This window comes from Pavona decussata, unplaced genomic scaffold, assembly GCF_977016875.1.
Source record: "Pavona decussata unplaced genomic scaffold, jaPavDecu1.1 SCAFFOLD_37, whole genome shotgun sequence".
Classification (NCBI taxonomy): domain Eukaryota; kingdom Metazoa; phylum Cnidaria; class Anthozoa; order Scleractinia; family Agariciidae; genus Pavona; species Pavona decussata.
The window spans coordinates 847,530-868,495 of NW_028145459.1; the positions used below are offsets into that span (position 1 = coordinate 847,530).

At 38.0% G+C, this 20,966-nt stretch overlaps 1 protein-coding gene across 1 annotated transcript; it reads left to right on the plus strand.

Annotated features, from left to right (window-relative positions):
• The first annotated feature begins 611 nt into the window (after positions 1 to 611).
• Positions 612 to 19,853, plus strand: LOC146483898 (CUB and sushi domain-containing protein 1-like). Its single transcript, XM_085105221.1, has 16 exons — positions 612 to 783; positions 1,308 to 1,454; positions 4,155 to 4,325; positions 5,201 to 5,500; positions 6,612 to 6,782; positions 7,415 to 7,609; positions 8,037 to 8,222; positions 9,172 to 9,345; positions 10,454 to 10,633; positions 11,092 to 11,271; positions 12,021 to 12,188; positions 12,966 to 13,142; positions 14,029 to 14,196; positions 16,870 to 17,150; positions 17,509 to 17,653; positions 19,342 to 19,853. The coding sequence occupies exons 1-16, from the start codon at positions 744 to 746 to the stop codon at positions 19,677 to 19,679; spliced, it is 3,021 nt and encodes a 1,006-aa protein (XP_084961347.1). The 5' UTR covers positions 612 to 743; the 3' UTR covers positions 19,680 to 19,853.
• The last annotated feature ends 1,113 nt before the right edge of the window (positions 19,854 to 20,966 follow it).

Here is a 20,966-nt window from a genome sequence, read left to right on the forward strand (position 1 = left end):
AAAAATTCAAAAAATTACGTTGTGTTTTAGAACCGTTTATGAACCAAAATATAGCCGCCATAACATCGCGAATGACGAAAAATGTGCTAGTAAAATCAGCCGCAATCAACCAAAATACAGCCACCACAACGCTGCAAAAGGTAAAAACGTTGCATTTTCCAAAAATGGATTTTTTGGAAAATTGCGGAAAAAATTGCGGAAAAAATTGCTTCGCGGATGCAATACTTTTGCCATTTGTGGGCTTGTGATGGCTATATTTTGGTTCATAAACGGTTCTAAAATACAACGTAATTTTTTGAATTTTTTGAAAATGCGCTGTTCCAGTTTTGCTTCGCGGATGCAATACTTTTGCTATTTGTGGGCTTGTGATGGCTAAATTTTTGGTTCATAAATGGCAAATGCGCCCATACCCTCATATACTGTACTACTTATTTTATCTTTCTTTCTAAATAAAGGGAACTTTGTAATGTTACTTGACAATAAGCCATGTAGGACCAAGATAAATTGTCAAAAGGGGAAAAGGCCAAATATTTAACAATGCACAGCGTGTGGCTCATCCTTTCACAAATCCATCATCAGTACTGACATATTGACGTGTTGCCTACCCCTCAGCGCGAAAATTGACTACTTGCCAACTGCCTTCAGCTAGCTTAGCACGTCCTGCGTCTGCAACTTGTGTCTGCAACTTGTAACTTCCTGTGCGATTTCGATGTGTTTAATGGTCAAGGATTCACTTGAAAACGATGCGATACGCCGCGTTCATTCTCGTCGTACTTGTTCAAGGTTAGGCCTTGGTTTAATTTTTTCTATTCTTTTTACAAGTAACCAATTTACGATTCATAGGTGATCCACTTTCTAAATAGAATGTCAATGTCTGAAACGCAAAGCGTTTGATCATGACCTATGCCGCAGTTTGATCACTTTGAAAGGTACTCGCGCAATAACGATAAATATGCTGGGAACTGAGCGCAAATAAAGTCCATACAGAACTATAACTTTTATTGTCCATACAGAACTATAACTATATCTACGTTCCGTTGAACAGTTACATTTGGCTAAAGATGATCGCATGATTTCAAGTGTGTCATCTCGTTAAAACTGAAAACACTGTCAGCGTAATGAAGTAAATTTCCAGCTCATCGTTTTGAAAAAAAAAAAAAGGAAGAGTGGCTGCGATCTCAAGCAATAGCACATTTCTCTTTTACGGAATAATTTTCCGGAAATATTCCTTTGTTTTCAGATTAGAACTGATCAGAACAAATTAAATAATATCTGGCTCTAAATTTCGTTTATTTGCTATTTATTAGGTATTCGATGCCAAGAAAACTGCACTATTCGCACGAACAACCAGAAGGACTTCTGTGTTACATCATGTAATTCTACACAAAGCAACTGCAGTGGAAACAGCGCTTGTGTGTGCGATGGTGACTGCGGCTACAGTTGTGTCAGTCGAGGTATGTAACTAATCCTACGATTGAAATATCAATTCTCCTCATTTTGGTGACAGTCTCATTTCAAGGACGTGTACTAAATCGACACCAAATCCTTCACATGATTGTATATTACTTACGGTCTTTTCAAAATTCCGTGTGTATTTAACCTACGTGATCACACACGACCCGTTTCAACTCGTTTTATAAGCTAGACATCCGTTTTCTCTTCGACTCTCCTGATTCTGCTGATTCCTTCCAAACGTTTGAGTACTGTACGTAGATGCCAGCTTCCGTTCGTTATTGCGAGCAGTTTTCCCACTTAATCATTATGTATTGTGGAAGGATCGTTGGATTTTATCGGCGCACAAACTTGATGGTGAGGGTTCATAGTCCTCAGGCCTGCTGAAACGTATTGCGTTTTCAAAATGGCGTATTATTTCATTTATTGCTGATCTGATCAAACGAGAAAATTAAAAAATATATATATATAAGTAAAATAAAATGCAATTTTCTGTTTTACGAGGGCCCAGTCGCTCAAAGCCCGATTAAGCTAATCCTGGATTAACGAGAATTTTGATTTCAATTACTAAATAGTAAAGCTTTTTCAAAAAGATTTCTGTCCCTCAGTTTTGACTTTGACTTTACCATTGGCTTAAAATTAGATTTTAAAATCATTTTTGACGAGCGAGTTGAAAACCTTGGTTAACTTTAAATCGTGGATTTGCGCTAATCGGCTTTCGAACAACCGGGCCCAGATTGTTAGGCGGCTCCTCGAGATGAGTCAAGTCCTGCGCTGTGATTGGCTGCCCGCTCGGGATTACCCGTTGTCCGTTCACTCGGGATCGAAGTTCAATCTACAAACAATGCAGTCTTTTCTACGATATTCTTGGAATTCTGGGGGAAAACGGTCACTAAAATGCTAGGAGAACTCTCAACATTGGTCTAAAGAAAAGGAAAAGGGTCGTGAAATCAGCTTACTGAAATCTAAATTTTGTTTTAGCTGTAATGGATCAGAATGTGACTTTGAATCTGTGAATTGCTCTGCCGAGTCAGATGTAACAGAGATTGACTTTTGTGAAACTTGCTGTCTCAATTCGGGTACCAAATTTATTGGTTCTCCCGCTTTGCAAGGACTGTATTTAAATACTAGCGAGGTGAAAGTTGCAGTTCAAGAAAGTGTTTCCCTCAATTTCCATAGAAGCTCAAGCTTTCAATTTACCCGCCCGCATCTCTGTTGTAAACAACGAAATCTTATCAAAGTTTCGCCTTGTTTTCTAATTAACCCGTTCCATTTTTCAGCTTATGTTTACTTATGTTATCAAAATATATTATTGATTGGAGGCCGAAGCTGTTGTAAAGAAAGTTTATTATGTACCCCGCTGCGCTATCGGCTGAAAATGGCGGGTTTTAATCATCCCGCACTGACGAAAATCTAACGTTTGCATACTGCATAATTGTTTACTTCCTTAAAGCCATTGGAAAACGAGATACTCAAGATTAATTTAGGATCCCCAGTTTGATTACAATGGTGATCCAAAACTGCACTGCACAGTTTCACGTTCTGTTTTGTTTTTGTGGTTTAACTAGAAGATAATGCCATACATAAAAAAGTACTTTTATTATTGACCAAGAATGTTCGGTCACGATGGTTGGATATTGGCCTAGTTTTTTTTTTATTTTCGTCGAGGTCCATGAAATCGCGAAAAAAGAAAGAAAAGAGCGAGGCCAAAATCCAGCCATCTTTTCCTCATGCTTGGTCAATAAGGCATATTTATTTTCGAGATACCTAAAAATTCTGTAGCTGTTGCCTAATATTTTTTGACCCTCCAGAAACAAAGGAATGAATGTTCCCATTTATGAAAGTTTCAAGGGGGAAAGGTTTGATATTCAGGTTAAGATGGAATTGCGTTAATTTGACACATCCTTCAGATTTCGGCCAGCTTTGTTTTTTGGTCGGTCTTAATATGCGAAATAAAGTCATATTATTCTTGACTATTACTATGTTGTGGAGGGTGTTCCAGCTTCGATTTTCTTTATTTGAAAGAAATACGTTTATCCCATCAGTGAGGTGATTCTGAGAATGCCAGCGCTATCCTCCTGAATACTGCTTAGAATAAATCAAGTTGACGTTTCACGCAGACAAAGGCAAATATGTCTTTCTTACCAAACAGACATTCCTTTGTTGGATTTATTGATTCATTGATTCATTGATTCATTGATTCATTGATTCATTGATTCATTGATTCATTGATTCATTGATTCATTGATTCATTGATTCATTGATTCATTGATTCATTCATTCATTGATTCATTCATTCATTCATTCATTCATTCATTCATTCATTGATTCATTCATTGATTCATTCATTCATTGATTGATTCATTCATTCATTCATTCATTCACTGATTCGTTGATTCGTTGATTCATTGATTCATTCACTCATTCGTTAATCCATTCATTTTTTTCAATGTCGACAAACAAAGACAATTGTAGCTTTTGTTTGTTAATCTGGATTTGAGATTGGAACAAGTATACAAAGAAAAAGAATACCTGATTGTATTAGATAATTGGCTGCTGAGTGAAGTCTTTTATTTGTACACTTGACTAAAATGTTTATAATAGTTTCTTTACACTTCGGCAGTTGTTGCTCGCAAAATCTGTCACTATCCTAGTTCATTTTTATTGCTGGTATTTATATCAATTTGCATAACTTTTTCCAGGCCTCCGCTGTCCAAGGCCAGACAACATAGCTCATGGACGAGTTCGCTACAGACAGAATACCTTTAGCTCCATTGCCAAGTATAGATGCTTTGAGCCATATCAACTGGTAGGACCTAAAAAGAGAACTTGTCGAGGAAATGGAAATTGGGATGGAAAAAAGCCAGTCTGCAGTAAGTGGCTACTGGGTCGGCGTAACGTTAGTTAAATTTTGTTTTTATTGTCGTTATTTCGTCTTTTTTAAATTTATATTCCTTTATGTTTTTATTATATCTAGATTAATTTGCAAAATAAATTTATCGCTTTTTTATACTATAAAGGTTCCAAATGTAGTGGATTAAAAAAAAGAAAGAAAGAAAGACAGAAAAGAAAAAGATGTGTCTGGCAACAGTTTGGTATATTTCATCGTTCAAGTGACAAGCGTTGTTTTTTTCTTTTCAAAAATTTGAGGGTTTTTTTTTTGTATTTTTATAACAATGCTTTTCGTTTATCGCTGTGCCTTTAAGATATTTCCACCAATTTATTAATTCTTCGTTAGCTAGAATTATTTTTGAGTCAATTTTGATCGATTTTTTGGTGGCAATCCAAGATGGCTGCTGTAATAAAGAGGTAATTCCCACACTATTATGACGTTATTGTTATTCCGATTGCCCCAAGTAAAGTTACGGTGGAGATGGAAACATCCCTAACCTCAGGATCTCAATAGCAGTGAGCTTAAAGAGGGTTAAATGCAGTGCATCCTAATGTAAGAGGTGCTTACGCACTTTATATCTATGCGGGTTCTAAGGAAGGGTGGAATTCAAAAAGAAATTAGGGTTAACCACGCTTTCTTTCATAATCCATTTGTTTGGTTAACGGAGCCTTATCTCGTGGTTACCCCTAATTTTCTTCCTGGATTCCAACAACCTTTGCTAAGATCTACTTTTCCCGCAAAACCTGAATTTTTCGGAACATCCCAATATGCGCAGAAGGTATGCGCACTAGCAAAAGGAGGAACGGTCCTTAAGTGATAAATTTCTAAAAAGCGAAAAATTGTTCTTTTCTTTAGAGGTAATATGCCAAGACCCTGGCAACATCCAACATGGAAAAAAATATCATGATGGTTTTGAATTTGGAAAGAAAGTAAAATACAGATGTTCGCCAGGCTTTACAATTCAAGGAAGAGGCACTTTGACCTGCACAAGGACTGGGCAATGGGACAGAGAAAAACCAAGCTGCACTTGCGTGAGGACTAATAAAAAAGCCTACCGATATTGTCAAAGAGCCTGTGATCCGAATGGAAACAAATGTAAAGGAAACAAGGATTGCATTTGTGATGGGGATTGTGGGTATAGCTGTGTTTCAAAAGGTATTTTTATCCTTATGGCATACACACCTTGTTCTTTAAACCCTGCCATGCCAAAAACAATCTCAGATATATTTGTTGGAATGCTTCTCTATGGTAGTATTAAATGGCTTACTACATTAAAAACTGTTTGACGCAAAATATACGAGTAAATTCTGGCTGTGAATAAAGCATTCCGACACTTTATGCGACCGCTGACCAGCATTTTTTCGACGGGTCAAATGCCCGATGGGTCGGGTTTCTATTCGCGTCAAATGCCCCACTATGTGGAGCCGAACAGGGGTCAAATGCCCGGGGGTTGCCCGGGGGGGGGGGGATGATCGCACTTGGAATTGACTGATACATTAACAGTAGAATAATGACAGAATCAATGGCAGAGTAGTAATAAGTTAGGTTAGATTGGTAGTTGATGTCCAGACATTCGTACAGTAGAATAAGTCTGGGTAGACAAGACTAGATCTTTAGATGTTGCATTCCTGTACAATTTCCCTTTAATTGGGTTCATTGGATGTTTCCCGATTTTAGGAGTTTTCTGTTGTCCTTGCTTTTTCCTTTCCATTTGTTTCAGTCCTAAAAGTTTAAGAAAAACGACAACAGTTTTGAGTTTTGAAACATGTTTCGACAACTCTTCTGTTATCTTCAGTTTTAAATCGTAAATAAAGTACAAAGATGAATTTACAATAATTACATGCAAATCTAATGAGGAAAGAAATAACTGTAGCAGAATAGTTTAAGTATACGTTACAATGTGTACCTAGAAAGACAGTTTTAAATTTACATGGTGCATCAAAACTGTTGACGTTTTCCTTAAACTTTTAACCTGCCCACTGCTATACAGAACTTATTTTAGCCTTAGTAGAAACGATAACTAACAAGAGAGGTGTGAGAAGCGGTTTAGAGAAAACCTCGCTTTTACTCGTAACGTGACCCTAATTCCACTGGTAAAATTTAAAAGGTTGAACGGAAAAGGTTTAAAAGGAAAAAGGTTGAAAGTGTTAAGTTGTGTCCTTTTCTCGATATGCAGCACTTTTAATGTATAAGAAAATTTTATCAGACTAACCACCTTTGGCAAGGGTCTGAGATCTGGATTATGCTTACCATGCTTGTATTGTAGGTTTAAGTTGCGGAAGACCACAGCAAATACAGAATGGCAGAAGACAATATTCATCCACAAGATTATCGTCTAGTGTCAGGTATCAGTGTAACAAGCCTTACGAATTGATTGGATCGAGCGTACAAACGTGCCGGGGAATAAGGGAATGGGACGGCGTGCAACCACAGTGTAGTAAGTATTAAATGTTTGGTTCATCAACGGAGTTGATAACTTAAGTTAATTTGGCCACCGTAAAGAAATTCGAGTGCTGATATTTCGAGCGTTAGGCTGTCATCAGAGGATTTGTTCTGACGAAGGGCGAACGCTCGAAACGTCAGCACTCGAATCTCTTTACGGCGGCCAATTTACCTTTAGTTATCAACTATGTTGATAAACCAAACATTCGTTTCTATTCCCCACGAACGCAGCGCCACAGTTTCTTTAGAAACTAACCCCCTTATCCATTTGTAGTAAGTATCAGGCGGCAACAACAACAACAACAACAACTATGATTGACAACAGCATATCTGTTCGTAGGTAGTTATGGCTAATCGATACAGGAGCAGCCGTTTAAATTACAATCTCTTATTTTCTAGCCTTTTTGTTCATACGAGCACCAGGTTTACCAATAAATAACAATTCTTATTCATTGATTCGGTGAACCCGTGCCTCCTCATTAACTGCCATATCTGTAAAATATTAACATTTTTAACCTTATCATAGTGTTGTATTGCGTACTTTGCACAGTACAAATTGTGTTGTTATTATTATTTATTAATAGAAGTGCACAATAATTGACATTGGATATCATCACCCTTGTTTAGAAATCGTCTGTCAGGACCCGGGAGATATTGAGTTTGGAACTAAAGAAGTCTCTGGTATGAGGGACGAAAAAAGTTATTTGACAGTCGGAGACAGAGTGAAATATAACTGCTTTCCAAATTACAATATGGAAGGATCCATGCTGTTGACATGCAATGAGAGGGGCAGATGGGACAATCGCAAACCAAATTGCACCTGTAAGTACCTATCATGAGGCTTCAAAACCTTGAACACATGGTGGTTGACACATGGGTATACAACTAACAAAGCATCAAGATTTGCTTTTAAGGATGGCTAAAATAAAAAGTATTCGGAAAAGAGAGAATTCCAAAAATGCCCATGTGGGTTGTCAAGAAAAAAAAAAAAAAAACATGTACTACGGTAGCTAATTTTAGTGCAAGACCAAATTTGTTGATCTTAAACACAGCTACGTTGGAAATGTTTGTATCTCAAGACAGAAATACCCCCAAATCGATTAAACTCGTACTTGATTGCCCAATTTTGCAGATTTGTGTCGACGACTCATTTTTCTTGATTCCGTCCTGGCCTCAAGGGCCTGGCCGGAGTAATAACTAGACTTTCATGTCTCATATAAACACGTTTCAAATATTTGATTTTGAACAGTGCCTTCCTGTGGCCCTCCTCCAATTCCTTCAAATGCTGAATTAATGAGATCCAGAAGGGAAAAAACTTCATTCAGGTTTAACGACAGAGTGATGCTCAGGTGTAAGAGTGGATACTTCGCAACTGGAATGTTACTGCTAACCTGTGGGTCAAAAGGATGGTCTGGCCTTTCTAATCGTTGCCTGCGTAAGTTTGTGATACCTGTTTGTGTCCATGATATCATTGCACTGCATAAACAGCAAACTATTACTGTGTCAACTGTGCTTAGTAGAAAGCGGTGTGATCTAGGGTTCTGGGTGCCGGACTTGTAATCCGAAGGTTCCGGTAGTGCACCATACCATACCATACCATACCATACCATACCATACCATTCCATACCATAATTTTTATTTACACACTATGAGTTTCAAAGCAATAACTTGCGGTTGGTGAACTCCTCTGCCGGACCACTTGGGTTCGCTCCACGGGAGTTCCGAATGCAGATACTAGGCCACACTAATTGCTACGTAAAATAATAAACAAATCGTCAGTCTCCCTTATGTTTCTCCTGTACTGTCACTTTAATTTATAGTGTCCCTTATTCGACGCTTTGTTGTTATTTCTTTTTTCCCAGTAGTCCCGAACAAACATGTTCAGTGTGGAGGAGTTGGGACGAATTCTTTAACGGTCTCTTTCAAGGCATTTTTGGGAGTTTTCAGTTCGGGTTATAACCCCTCCCATTACTAAATCTCTATTATGGAGACTCACAAGCCCAACACTTGTTTCCGGGATTTGACAGAGTGATATCACGGTTGGTTTGGCTTTAAAGCCAACATCGTATAGGCTCTTACAGCTTCTCTTATGGACTAGCTCTAGAATTAGATATTTCCGTCTAAACCATGCCAAGACACAGTTCAATCTGCTTCAGTTAGGTGATCAATTAGCAATAGCTTTGCGTTGTCTCTTTCTCTAATCACAACACCAGACACTTACAACATACAGTCGAACGTGTGATTAAGCGGCCACACCCGGGAATACAATACAGAATACAATTCAAGTACACAAAAAACGCCATTTTTATTTGGTACGACTTTCTAATGTTCACGAAAGGTTGTACACATTAATATACTTGCCTTTTTTATCCTCAACTTCTTAGCAAAGAGTTGTGGTAATCCAGGGACACCCACAAATGGAAAAATTAAATCTTACATCTTTACGTTCAAGAGTAAAGTGTATTTTGAATGTAACTATGGATACAGACTGCTTGGAGACGAATACCGTCAGTGTCAATCAAATCAGAAATGGAGTGGACGGATACCATCTTGTGAACGTAAGTACAGAGGAAGCTAATTAGCCTCTACTGGAACTTGCCAAGTCTCTGCTTTTATTGGTTATCTTTAAACGAGATCCTTCTACTCAGCGTTTTTTTTTTTCCAATTCACGTAGTTGTTTCATTGGATATCTGTAGGGGCCCATGACTAGGAGCCTCTATCTATATTTAAAATTCCTTGATTCAAGTCTTTCCCGAGTAGATTTGTCTTTAGAAGTGTGTTTGTCGCAAAAGATGTGACGTATGATAATTTAATCCACGGTGCTTTTCCTTGATTGGGTTATATTTGAACTTCTGGCGTTCCCAATGTCCCCTTGCCCATGAGACCCGTTCTGAAAGTTAGTCTACTCGGAAAGTGGGTTGCCTCTGAGTCTTATTATGACAGATAGAGGCTTTTGGTTATGGGCTCCTGGTAACTGCAATTGTTGGTAAAAGACAAAAAAAACAAAACAAAACAAAACAAGAACAACAAAAATACAAGCTGGGGTTACTGTGTGATAGACCGGCATTCCATTTCCGTCATAAGGTTTGGATCGAGACTGTCAGAATTTTCTCACGAAGAGGGAAAGGAATAATGACTTAAGAACATTAAGAAATAGCGGTTAAAATGTAGTCGCATTTGTAATGATAACTGTGAAGAATTGATGCTTGTTTGGGGTGGTGTGATCACAACAACTACACTGATTGCCCGTACAATTCACGATTCAATATAAAATACAGTTGTAAAATTTGACGCTGCCCCTGTCTATCTTAAAGATATGCCAAACCACAGATTGAGATCCTGGTCAAAGTAACGATCTACAGTCAGAACAGTATAGTTTTAAACAGTTTTAAAACACTCTTGGTAGTAGTACCTATGTTATGGAATGCTTTACTAGATGTGCCAAGATGTGCCGTATCTTAAGAAAAAAAAAACTTTCTAATTGTAATGTAAATAAGTATTATTAGTACTGATCTTAGTGTTTGTATTGTTAATGTTCCGTAAATACGTAATTTATTTCAATTTTTTTGTCCAAAGATGTAAAGCTCAATTAGACTACACGGGTTACTAATTCGTCCGTTTATACACTGAAATAAAATACACTGACATTATCGTTTCTTCCCTCAGAAATTGACTGCGGTGATCTGCCAACACCAGACAAGGCCGAAAAAGTCATGCAAACCCATACAAGGGTAGGCGGTTTCGTCAGATTTAAATGTAAGGAAAGAGGCTACGAAATCATCGGTTCGGAGATGAGAGATTGTCTAGAAACTGGCTTATGGAGTGGAATTACAACCTCGTGTAAAAGTAAGTACTTCTGGGTGTCACTTATTCACGGAACGGGAGATCGCGGAAGAACGTAATCTGGGGAGATTGTGGAACCAACAGAACCGACTCAAAACGTTAAATTCGTACACAATAATGTCATTTTCCATTGAGATTCCCATGCAGTTGAGGAGAGTGTGGCATGGAGGTTTTTTTTCTTCATTTAGTTAACTTTTTTCTACCTCGTATTTCCTGAAATCTGCATTTCTCTTTTCCAATCAGAATCGAGTGGTAAATATCTTCTGAAATCGAAGTTTCTGATATAAATAACTCCTGTAATGACACTTGCCTCTTTTTTTTTTAACCAATCTATGTCATTGATACTTAAAATGAGTACGATACTCCGGCCTAAAACGGTTTCCGTTTAAAATCACTGCTGTGTATACAATAGATGTAGATATATGTGATGGGTATTTATAGTTAATGTTATTTATTTTTAGTCATAAGCTGTGGGGACCCAGGCACTCCGCTCAACGGTAAAAAGATAAACGTCAAGAATAATTTCAACTTTGGAGGCTCCGTGGAATTCGTTTGCAATGATAATTACACGTTGGCAGGAAATCGTGTGATTCAATGCGAAGAAGATAAAGACTGGAATTTGCCTATACCTCGATGCTTCGGTAAGCCTCAGTTATCTGGAGACTACCATTAAGTTTTACGTAAGGTGGTCACAAACGCGATCTGTCCTTGTAAAAAGATTCTAACGATGACTCAATTACTACTACAATACGAATTTAGATTCTTTAGATAAAGACGTTTGTAACTTAGCTAGTATCTCTTTCCTCCTTTAAATCTAACCTTAAACAATATATCTATAGCGACTACTAAATCTGTATATCTATTTTTGACCTTGCGTGCTGCGTGATCGTTTCCCATCTATTCGTTTCAACTGTAATCGTATCAACCGTCTCAAAGTCTTCAAACATTATATGTAACAACTCCGCAATGAGGAAGCCTTATTCTATAAGCCCTATGGTTTCTCCTAAAGCTTCTTCACTACTTCCTCTGTAATATATATATTTTTTGTACTGTTATTTTGCTTTTTATGTGTGTGTGGTGTGTGTTATTTTGCTTTTTAAAGTGTGTGGTGAAATAAGCAAGCAGGAACACACATCTGTACCAGAAACGATGTGCATATTTGTAACCTGAGCTCTATCCTTGTTTTCATTACTTTTTCCATTTTCTATCTCCTGCCGAGTTCTTTATTTTCCAAGCAGTGATAAAAATGAACTATGTTAACTCGGATGAAATATGTTGTCTATTAAATCGTGAATCATTGCCTTCCCATGCTTTCCTGAACAATATTCCTCCGACAAAACCATAGCAAAAGAGCCATAAAGTAAAAATATATGACCATGTTGCGTTGTAGCTCCATGTTCTGATCCTGGAGTACCAGGCGACGGAAGCAGAATCGGAGATGATTTTCGTCACGATAGATCAGTGAGCTTTACGTGCCAGGAGGGTTTTGAACTGGAAGGAGACAAAACCATCACGTGTTCGGACGGAAGATGGAGTAGAGAACGACCGCAATGTAAAGGTAACTTATGGAATACTGAACCAAAAGAATTAAGAGATCATTATGAACTACCGAAAACAAGCTCGCTAACTAATAACTGCATGAGTTTGAATTGAATGAATATCGTTGTGAATATTGACGGGACATAGTTATTAGAATGCTTGCACGGAGAATGGTGCTGCATCAATATATTCAAACAAACAAAAACTGGATAGTGATTTATCCGCTGGATAAAGTTATCCGCTCTTTAAACAACCAGCCGGATCCTGGAGAACGAGAAAACAGAGATATGCCAGGCACTTGCTTAGTAAAGGTAAAGGGCCTGAGTGCGAGATGTGGAATATTCAGGCAATCTTCTTTATTGAACTTCACTCACACTAAAACTACAGGGCTTTTAGCCTTGCTGTGTACTGTGCTGCAAACATGTTTGTGACTCTATCCCAACTAGGACCAAAGGGTTCCCACAAACGATAAGCAATATGGTTTACAAAAACACACCAAGGGAGGGTAATAACACAACTGGAGTTACCATCCTTCCTAACCTTGACTTTCAAGGAGATCTTAGCCAGATTTTTGCAAACCTGCCTACAGTATGACTGTTAATTATATTGTTTTCAGAAAAACACTGAGGAAAACACCTAAAATTAGAGCTGACATTGAACACTGTCAAGGTTACTGCAAATTAAGTTACAACAGATCCTCTTAGTTCCCTGGGGTGGATTCAACTCCAATCTGACGATTTTTGATGAAGTCAATTCAATTGTTAATTATTGCACTTTTTAAAACTCACATACACAGTGGTATCATGTGGAGACCCAGGAACTCCCTTACATGGCCGAAAAAAGAAAAACCCAAGCTTTACATATGGCGGAATTGTACGGTTTAAGTGTGATGAGGATTACATTTTGAGAGGCAAGTCCAAACTGAGATGTCAAGCAAACAAGAAGTGGAATGGTGAATTACCGCAATGTTTAGGTAACTATCAATATCAAAATAATAGACTTAATTTTCCACTTTGGGCGCATCTCACTGGTGCAAAATGTAAAGCGTGCATTTCTGCTTATGTCTTACTGTGTTAGTGCAGCGTACAGCTCTGCTTATTTATGTGTTTCTGTGTCGGTCGCACGAATTTTCCAGTTATCCTTTCTCTTGGATCTTGGATTACAATGTGTACACAGGCAACTGGATTATACCTTATAAACAGATCATTAATTCTAACAGAGAGGGTCTGTGGAACATCTCTGAGAAGGACGATCACGTCCAAGCATCTGTCTTGAACTCTGTGGATGCCCCATCCCACCCCAGACCAGCGCTATAAAATTTAAAACTGGTCTGATCTTGACCAGCACAATGAAAAGTAAAGCACGACGCGATTTCGGATTTTCCTGTACCAGTACCCCAGACCGCTAATTGACCCTCTCTAGGAGAGTCTGGGAATGACACGTAACAGCAGTATCTTTACCTGTGTCCAGATATCCTCATTTACTACTTCAGTTCACGTTACAAAGGAAATTACACAACCGACAACAAAAAGTCCACAGTGTCTTGAGTGTGATTGTTCAGGTGAGAGTAGTTCTGGAAAGGACAGGTGATCTTTCTTGCAACCCGAATGGGAATCTTTTTCCGACTTATCCATACCCGGAAGGACACACTGAACATATTACTGTGAAGCTGGACGAGCACACTGAATACCCTACTGTAAGACTAAAATAAAACAGATCTCTTCTCATTAGGTTTCAACGGGCATGAACTCCGTGAGGGTTTTTTTTTTTTTCTTGTCTACATTTGTTGAGCTTCCAAATTCTTTTCTTTGTCTTGGCATATCTCATCGTTTTTTCTGTTTTTCGTTACATTTTGAAAGCACCTTGCCTTAACCCCGGCCAGCTACTACACGGCAGAATCATTGGGGACAATTTAACACATGACTCACTCGTCAAATTTGAATGTTTAAGTGGCTTTAGTTTGAAAGGCTCCCCAGCCATGAGATGCAACGACGGGACATGGAACACAACAAAGCCAACTTGTACAGGTAATCAATCAGAATGTTTTTCTTTGCTTGGTTGTGTAATCAGTATATGCACACAGTCACATTTTGAGGCGAGCGAGATCTTCTTCCACGTAAAACACGACCGACTTTCGTAACTCTGTTATTAGTACATTGTTATTAAAGCTAATCGATGCTTATGTATGCGTGCACGCATTCGTTTTTTTCTCTTGTGTACCGTTAAATTTAAAGCTGCTTTCAAATCATTTAAAGCCGGACTGATAAGTCTGCCATTAACCGGATAGTTTTCCAGTTTTCTTCGAAGCCGCACCACCGCGTATTGGCTTCCAACAAAACGCTTCATTACGAAGACACTGAAATGCTGGCATGAGGAATTTCGTGAAAGGACTGTTTTTCTAAGCTTGGTTTATGAAATTCACGGGTAGAGACGACAAGAAAGGACACAACACTACTTCAGTGTGAGTTAAGCTTGACTTTATTTGAGAGAAATTAAAAAAGTTAATTTGGTCGAACTTAATATTCCCTATATATAGTTATCGAGCGTATAAAAAAGTCTTTGCACAGAGCCCGAATACTTTAACGAATCTGATAAGCTTCTATGCAGCCCGTCGCTGTAGTGTTAAACAATTCAATTTCTCAGGATTTCCATGAATACATGACAAGAAAATAGGGGAAATTAAAATACAGAGCCTAGAAAAATGTAACCATTGAGTCAACTTTGCCGCTACAGCTCAAAGTGAAGTTTATCTTTGAGACTGCCGACGAAAAGTCTAAGTAAACTATGTATCGATGTGTCTGGAGAGTCGATGGACATGTTCAAAATAGTTAAGATTTTACAAGGTCGGCTTTCCTCCCGTAAAAAATTAATATTTTAGCAAATAACCCGCACGTGAATACGGTTCAGTGCGTTTAAAATGCCGCAGCAAGACTAGTTTGTCGCGCGCCACGCTACTGTCGCATAACGCCGTTGCTGTACGAGCTGCACTGGCTACCGGTTAGGCAACGCATTAGTTTTAAGATTCTACTATTTGTTTTTAAGGCCATCCATGGAATCGCGCCAACGTATTTAAGAGAACTTGTGTCGATTAAAAGACCAGGAAATTTTAATTTAAGATCCTCCTCGGATAGTTTGTTGCTTGCAACGCCAACTTAAGGCCCGTTTACACAGGCGCTTTTTGCGGCGATTTAAGCGGCGATTTTAGTGGTGATTCCAAATCGCCCGTTTAAACTAGCGGCGATTTCGTCGCGATTTGAAACATGCTCAAATTTTTAGGCGATTTACTGGCGATTTTTTCAGCTTGAGAGTAACAAAAACCTACTTTGGTGTACCCCTGAGAGTAGTTTGTCACAAAAATGGCGGACATTTCTCATTTTCGTGTTTCTCTTTTTCAAAAAGGGGTACACACACATTCGGCCCAGTCGCGGTCCAGTCACACACAGTCGGCCCAGTCGCTGCCGAGGCACTACCAAGATTTTAAATGCTACTGAATATTTTACATTTTATGCCTTAATTGCTGTAGTCAATTGTTTTCTGTTCTGTATGTAATGTTATCACCATTTTAATATAGTTTTATACTGTAATCAGTTATTTTCACACGACCCCACAAGCTCTGAGCTTTAAACCCCATCGTGTTTAAATAAAGGATAGTATGTATGTATGTATGTATGTATGTATGTATGTATGTATGTATGTATGTATGTATGTATGTACGTACGTACGTATGTATGTATGTATGTGTGTGTGTGTGTGTGTGTGTGTGTGTGTGTGTGTGTGTGTGTGTGTGTGTGTGTGTATGTATGTATGTATGTATGTATGTATGTATGTATGTATGTATGTATGTACACTTTGCACGAGCCCTTCAAATGTTGCAAAGTCTAAACGCAGATAATTGCTGTAGTGTTCGGGGTCTCCCTCGAAATCTTTAAGTAAACGATGAAATGCACCGTCTGTTTCCCTTGGTCGAAATCCACGGCTTAACCCAGATTTTTCGCTGTCGACGTTCTTTTTTGGCGGCGACAAAGAATAACTGTGCCAATTCCTAAGCACGCCGCAGCCATTTGAGCAGTCTCTACGTCCATTTCCATGTTACATTTTTATTTGCAACAATGTTGCACAATTGAAGACATGGTGCTGTCGTGCTTAGTGTTAACATCGCATGCGTAGACTCGCCACAAAATCGCCATGAAATCGCCGCTAGTTTACACGGGCGAATTGGAATCGCCACAAAAATCGCCGCAAAAATCGCCTGTGTAAACGGACCTTTATAGAAGTAGGGTTACATTAGGAGACAGATCATTCCAGGTCGCAGCTCCGGCACTTTGGAATGTATTACCGCATGAGATTCGTTCTATTACAGATCTACGGACTTTTTAAGTGCCATCTGAAAACGCACCTCTTTAAGGGAGCTTTTATTGATTGAACTTTTAATTTTTTATTACGATGATTACTAGTCCCTTGACATGCATTGTATATTTCGATTTTTTATTATGGTATATTTTTAATAATTATTATTTAGATACTTTGTATTTAATTATTATAGATAGAAATCATGTAATGCGCGCTTGATCATTTTATGGAAAGCGTGCAATATAAGAATTAAAATAGTATCACTAGTATTATACTAAAGATTTCACGATGTTATTTCTCATGACTATTACTTAGTGAAACACTGAGTTGTTACACTCTTAATATTCAAGATTGTAATGGAGGTAAGCCACTCGGCATGCAAAGTGGAGTGATTCCAGACAGCTCCATCAGAGCCTCCAGTCAAACAGGTCAGCATCCTGCTCACCATGGCCGTCTTGGTGGAACAAGTTTTTGGTGTTCAAAGGATGAAAAGACGAGCTTCATAGAAATAGACCTTCCAAAGGAATACAAGATCACAGCAGTATCCATTGAAGTTCAAGACAGAATTAAAATCGGAATTGGAGTCTATGCTTTATTTTTCAATAAGGCGGTGGAATTTCATGCTGAAAGGGTATGTGATAGTCACACAATAGCTGATTACATACATGACTGATATTTCGTTTAAGGGTTCGAAGAAACTAAATGAGAGCTTCAAACATGCTTGTTAATGCTTTGGGTGTGGTTAATGCAGTCCGAGACCATCCAAGCATTTGAATTGTGCAGATCCCTTATATTGTTTTAAATCATAAGAGTTAAAAACGTACAAACGCATAGTTGAATGCTAGGTCGAAGATATGAATTGCATGTTTCTGTTGCATGGACATTTGGCAGTCTTTTCTTAAAATATCTCAAAAATGAAAGAAATTATTTGACGTAGCATAATTTTTGAATGTTTTCTTGAGAGCAATGTTTGCCTTCCCTCCTTACAGCTATCTAGAGGACCAGGAGAGAGGAGAATTGTCCTGGCTCAACCAATGATTGCAAAGAATATTAGAATTGTATTAACTCGACTAACAAGAGTGACGACTTCTGTTTGTCTAAGAGCCGAAGTCTATGGATGTGAAATTCCAAGGGGTAAGAACTTTTATTTATTTATTTTTAAAAATGAGCCAGCTCAAGTTATACTTGTTTGAGAGCGCGATGCGACTGTTAACTTCTTATATCAGTATGACTCAAAGGTCGAATAATTTACCTCAGCGGGTAAATTTAATTTGGGGTATCTCTGTTTTCTTATTATTGACCTTCAGGCCAGAGATAGTATTAAAAAAAGTTCTAGTTCATGCAGAGCGTATAGTGTGAGGCTAATGTTGATTTCGTTCCGATTTATAGTTATTCTTCTAATATATTTGTTTTTTCTAATTTTTTCAGCTAATATTTCTATACATAGACTTGAAATGTAAAGGGAAAGCGGGCAGCCTTGCCTAACGCCTCTTTCAAGTGCAGACAAATTGCCTGTCCATCAGTTTTTTTAGGACACAGCTTTCTATATTGTGATGGCGAAGTTCAATCCAGCCTGTAACTGAAGTTTTAAAACTCAAGAAGATGTTATTGATTGCTTTTATAACCGTGGTCGGTTTTAAAATGTTTCATACAAAGTGAAGATTTTTGAGAACATAAATATTGTAATGGAAAAATGTGATGGAATATGTTAAGGCTGGTGAACAAATTAGAATGATGTATTAATCAATAAATGACACAGGCATACTCGGAAAAAAATTAGAGTGCTCCTATCAGGAGTCGAACCTAAGACCTTTCGATTACTAGTTCGGATGCTATACTACTGAGCTACGGGAGACTCGTGGGAGCTAAGACCATTTCTATCAGGAGTCGAACCTAAGACCTTTCGATTACTAGTTCGGATGCTATACTACTGAGCTACGGGAGACTCGTGGGAGCTAAGACCATTTAACTAGGTTCTAGGTATGCCTGTGTCATTTATTGATTAATACATCATTCTGATTTGTTCACCAGGCTTAACATATCGTCCGTTTTACCACCTTTACTTTCCCGTTGTATCAGATTTATTATTTAATATAAATCTTCTTCTTTCCAATATTGATTTAGCTTTTTTTATCTCTCACATATTTCATTATCTACTGTCTCACGTTTAGTTCAATCATTCCCCAGATCAAAGAACCACTAACGGCTGATATCCCTTTTGGTGAACATTCTCAAATGTTTTTTTTTTTTTTTTTTTTTTTTTAAATTTGATTTACATATTCCGTCTCCGTTAAAAAGGACCCATTTAATTTCCAAAAACCTGGCCCTCTTGAATTTAAGAGTGAAGTGCAAATTTAATGATTACCAAAGAATAGGGATTTGTCAGCGTTTATGACATTATATGTTATCAGTTAAGCTCCGACTTACCGGCATGAAAAAAGTCTAGTGGGCAATGCTCTCGTTATTTATGCGACGCCCATTCTATCTGCAGGTATCAGGGTTTAAAAAACATCCATGCATCTACCAAATCTAATACTGTCTGCATATGATCCTTTTATTACATTAACTGACTCAGTGTGTGGTTAGCTAACGTGGCCCCTCTTATCTATTTTTTTTGTTTTTCGTAACGTGTGTGGTGAAATAAATAAAAAAAAGAAAAGAAGAAAGCTTTTTCTTGCGAAAGATTCCCGTCTAGGCGTAGATTTCCACATTTTGGCAGAAGCTTGAACGAAGCTTCCGGCAACCATGGCTTACGGTCCAGTCCCTTAGTCTAACATATTACTCCAGGAAGGCTTTATTATGATTTGTGGTTATCTCTACAGGTTGTGTCATGCCTGGTTCTGCAGTTCTTGGTATGGTTGGCGGCATGTATTGGAAAGGAAAGCTAGTGAAGAGCCAAGATGACAATTTTGAATTTGTTTACATTTCCGGGTTTAGGACTTTGGGGAAAACAGATTTCGTCCAAGACGAGATACCGGACCCCGACGAACTTAGTGAAGGCATTTTAGTCCTCGTAAAAGATACTAACTCAGATTTATTCAGAGAGGGAAAAATTGCTGGAGACCCATTGTACACGGTGAAGACTAACGATGGAGGCTCTATGCTTGTTAATGTGAAAGATTTACGTGTAGTAAAAGAGCCAAAATCCTGTCCTCCTTAAATAGAACGTTTGAAAGATATACACCTATGAGTAATAATAAGAGTTAGTGAATCTGATAATATAAAATAATATACTGCTCGTACACATGGTATTGTAGTAATAAAATTGGAGTAATTCATAGCGAAAACCCTTACTTATACATTGATTTCCCTTGTCATGCAATACAGGATTGAAAAATATAGTAAGCTAGAAGCTCGTTCAATTAGCAAGTAAACTTTCTGCACTTAGTTGTGACTACAACGAAAAATAAAATTTGCAGTTCCATGCATGGGTCCATAATTAGTGCAAACGCCCCAGGCGGGACTGCGAGTTAATTTAATTTTAGTTAAACGTCTGTAATTTATTTTTGCCGGGGATTTAGCTGCCGTCCGTATCATCGGGGTGTCCGTAATAGCGAGGTGCCCGCAAGGCGAGAGTTGACTGTAGTGCCCAACAGAAGTTGGAGCCATTTAACAGTTATTCTGCGAGGGCACGTTGGATAAAACGTCTCCTGAAAAATAAAATTCTATTTCATTTGAGTTACTCATAATTATTTCAACTCGTTTAACTTCTACAGTAACGGCGAACTACCCAGGAACCAAATTGGTAGGAGTGGCGTTCAATTTAAGAAAGAGAGTGAAAAATCCACCGACGCGTGTTCACGTTCTTCACAAAACCTTAAATTTGGTCATTTCACGTTGTTATTTTTCACAGGACGGCAACCAATTGTCGGAAATATAAAACGCATGTGCAGGGCAATTGCTTTTGCTCATGAAACGCATTATTTTCGTGGCGCTGTCGTTGTCGTCATCGTCGTCGTCGCTAAAATCATCTTGTAACCAACTAGCGCGAGTGGAATAATTCTCTTATTAAAAACAACCAAGAAATATTACTAGATTGTGCTAATTTCATTTTTCAAGAAAGTCCAGTAGACAATTAATGGTCGTTATTTCTCGAGCGTGGTCAGTATAATGATCTTGGCCGCTCAGCCAATCAAAGCTCTGGAATAACTTTTTTCAATGACCCAGTGTTTAATAAAATAGTTTATTTTTTTGTTACCATTCTCGCTACAGAAAAAAACTAAAGTCACTTTTTTAGATACTAATTGTTTTTTTTTTTTTTTAACTATAAAAAATTGCGATAATGTTTAAAAGTTTAAAAAGTGACGACGTTTCAAAGTCAACGATGAGTGAAAAGAGACAAAAGCGAAAATATGTGATTGTAATGAAGTATTCGCACACAGAGTCATGTAAAGAGTTTGGCGAGAATAGTCTTTCTGAGTATTTAACTCAGGGTTCAATTCCTTAA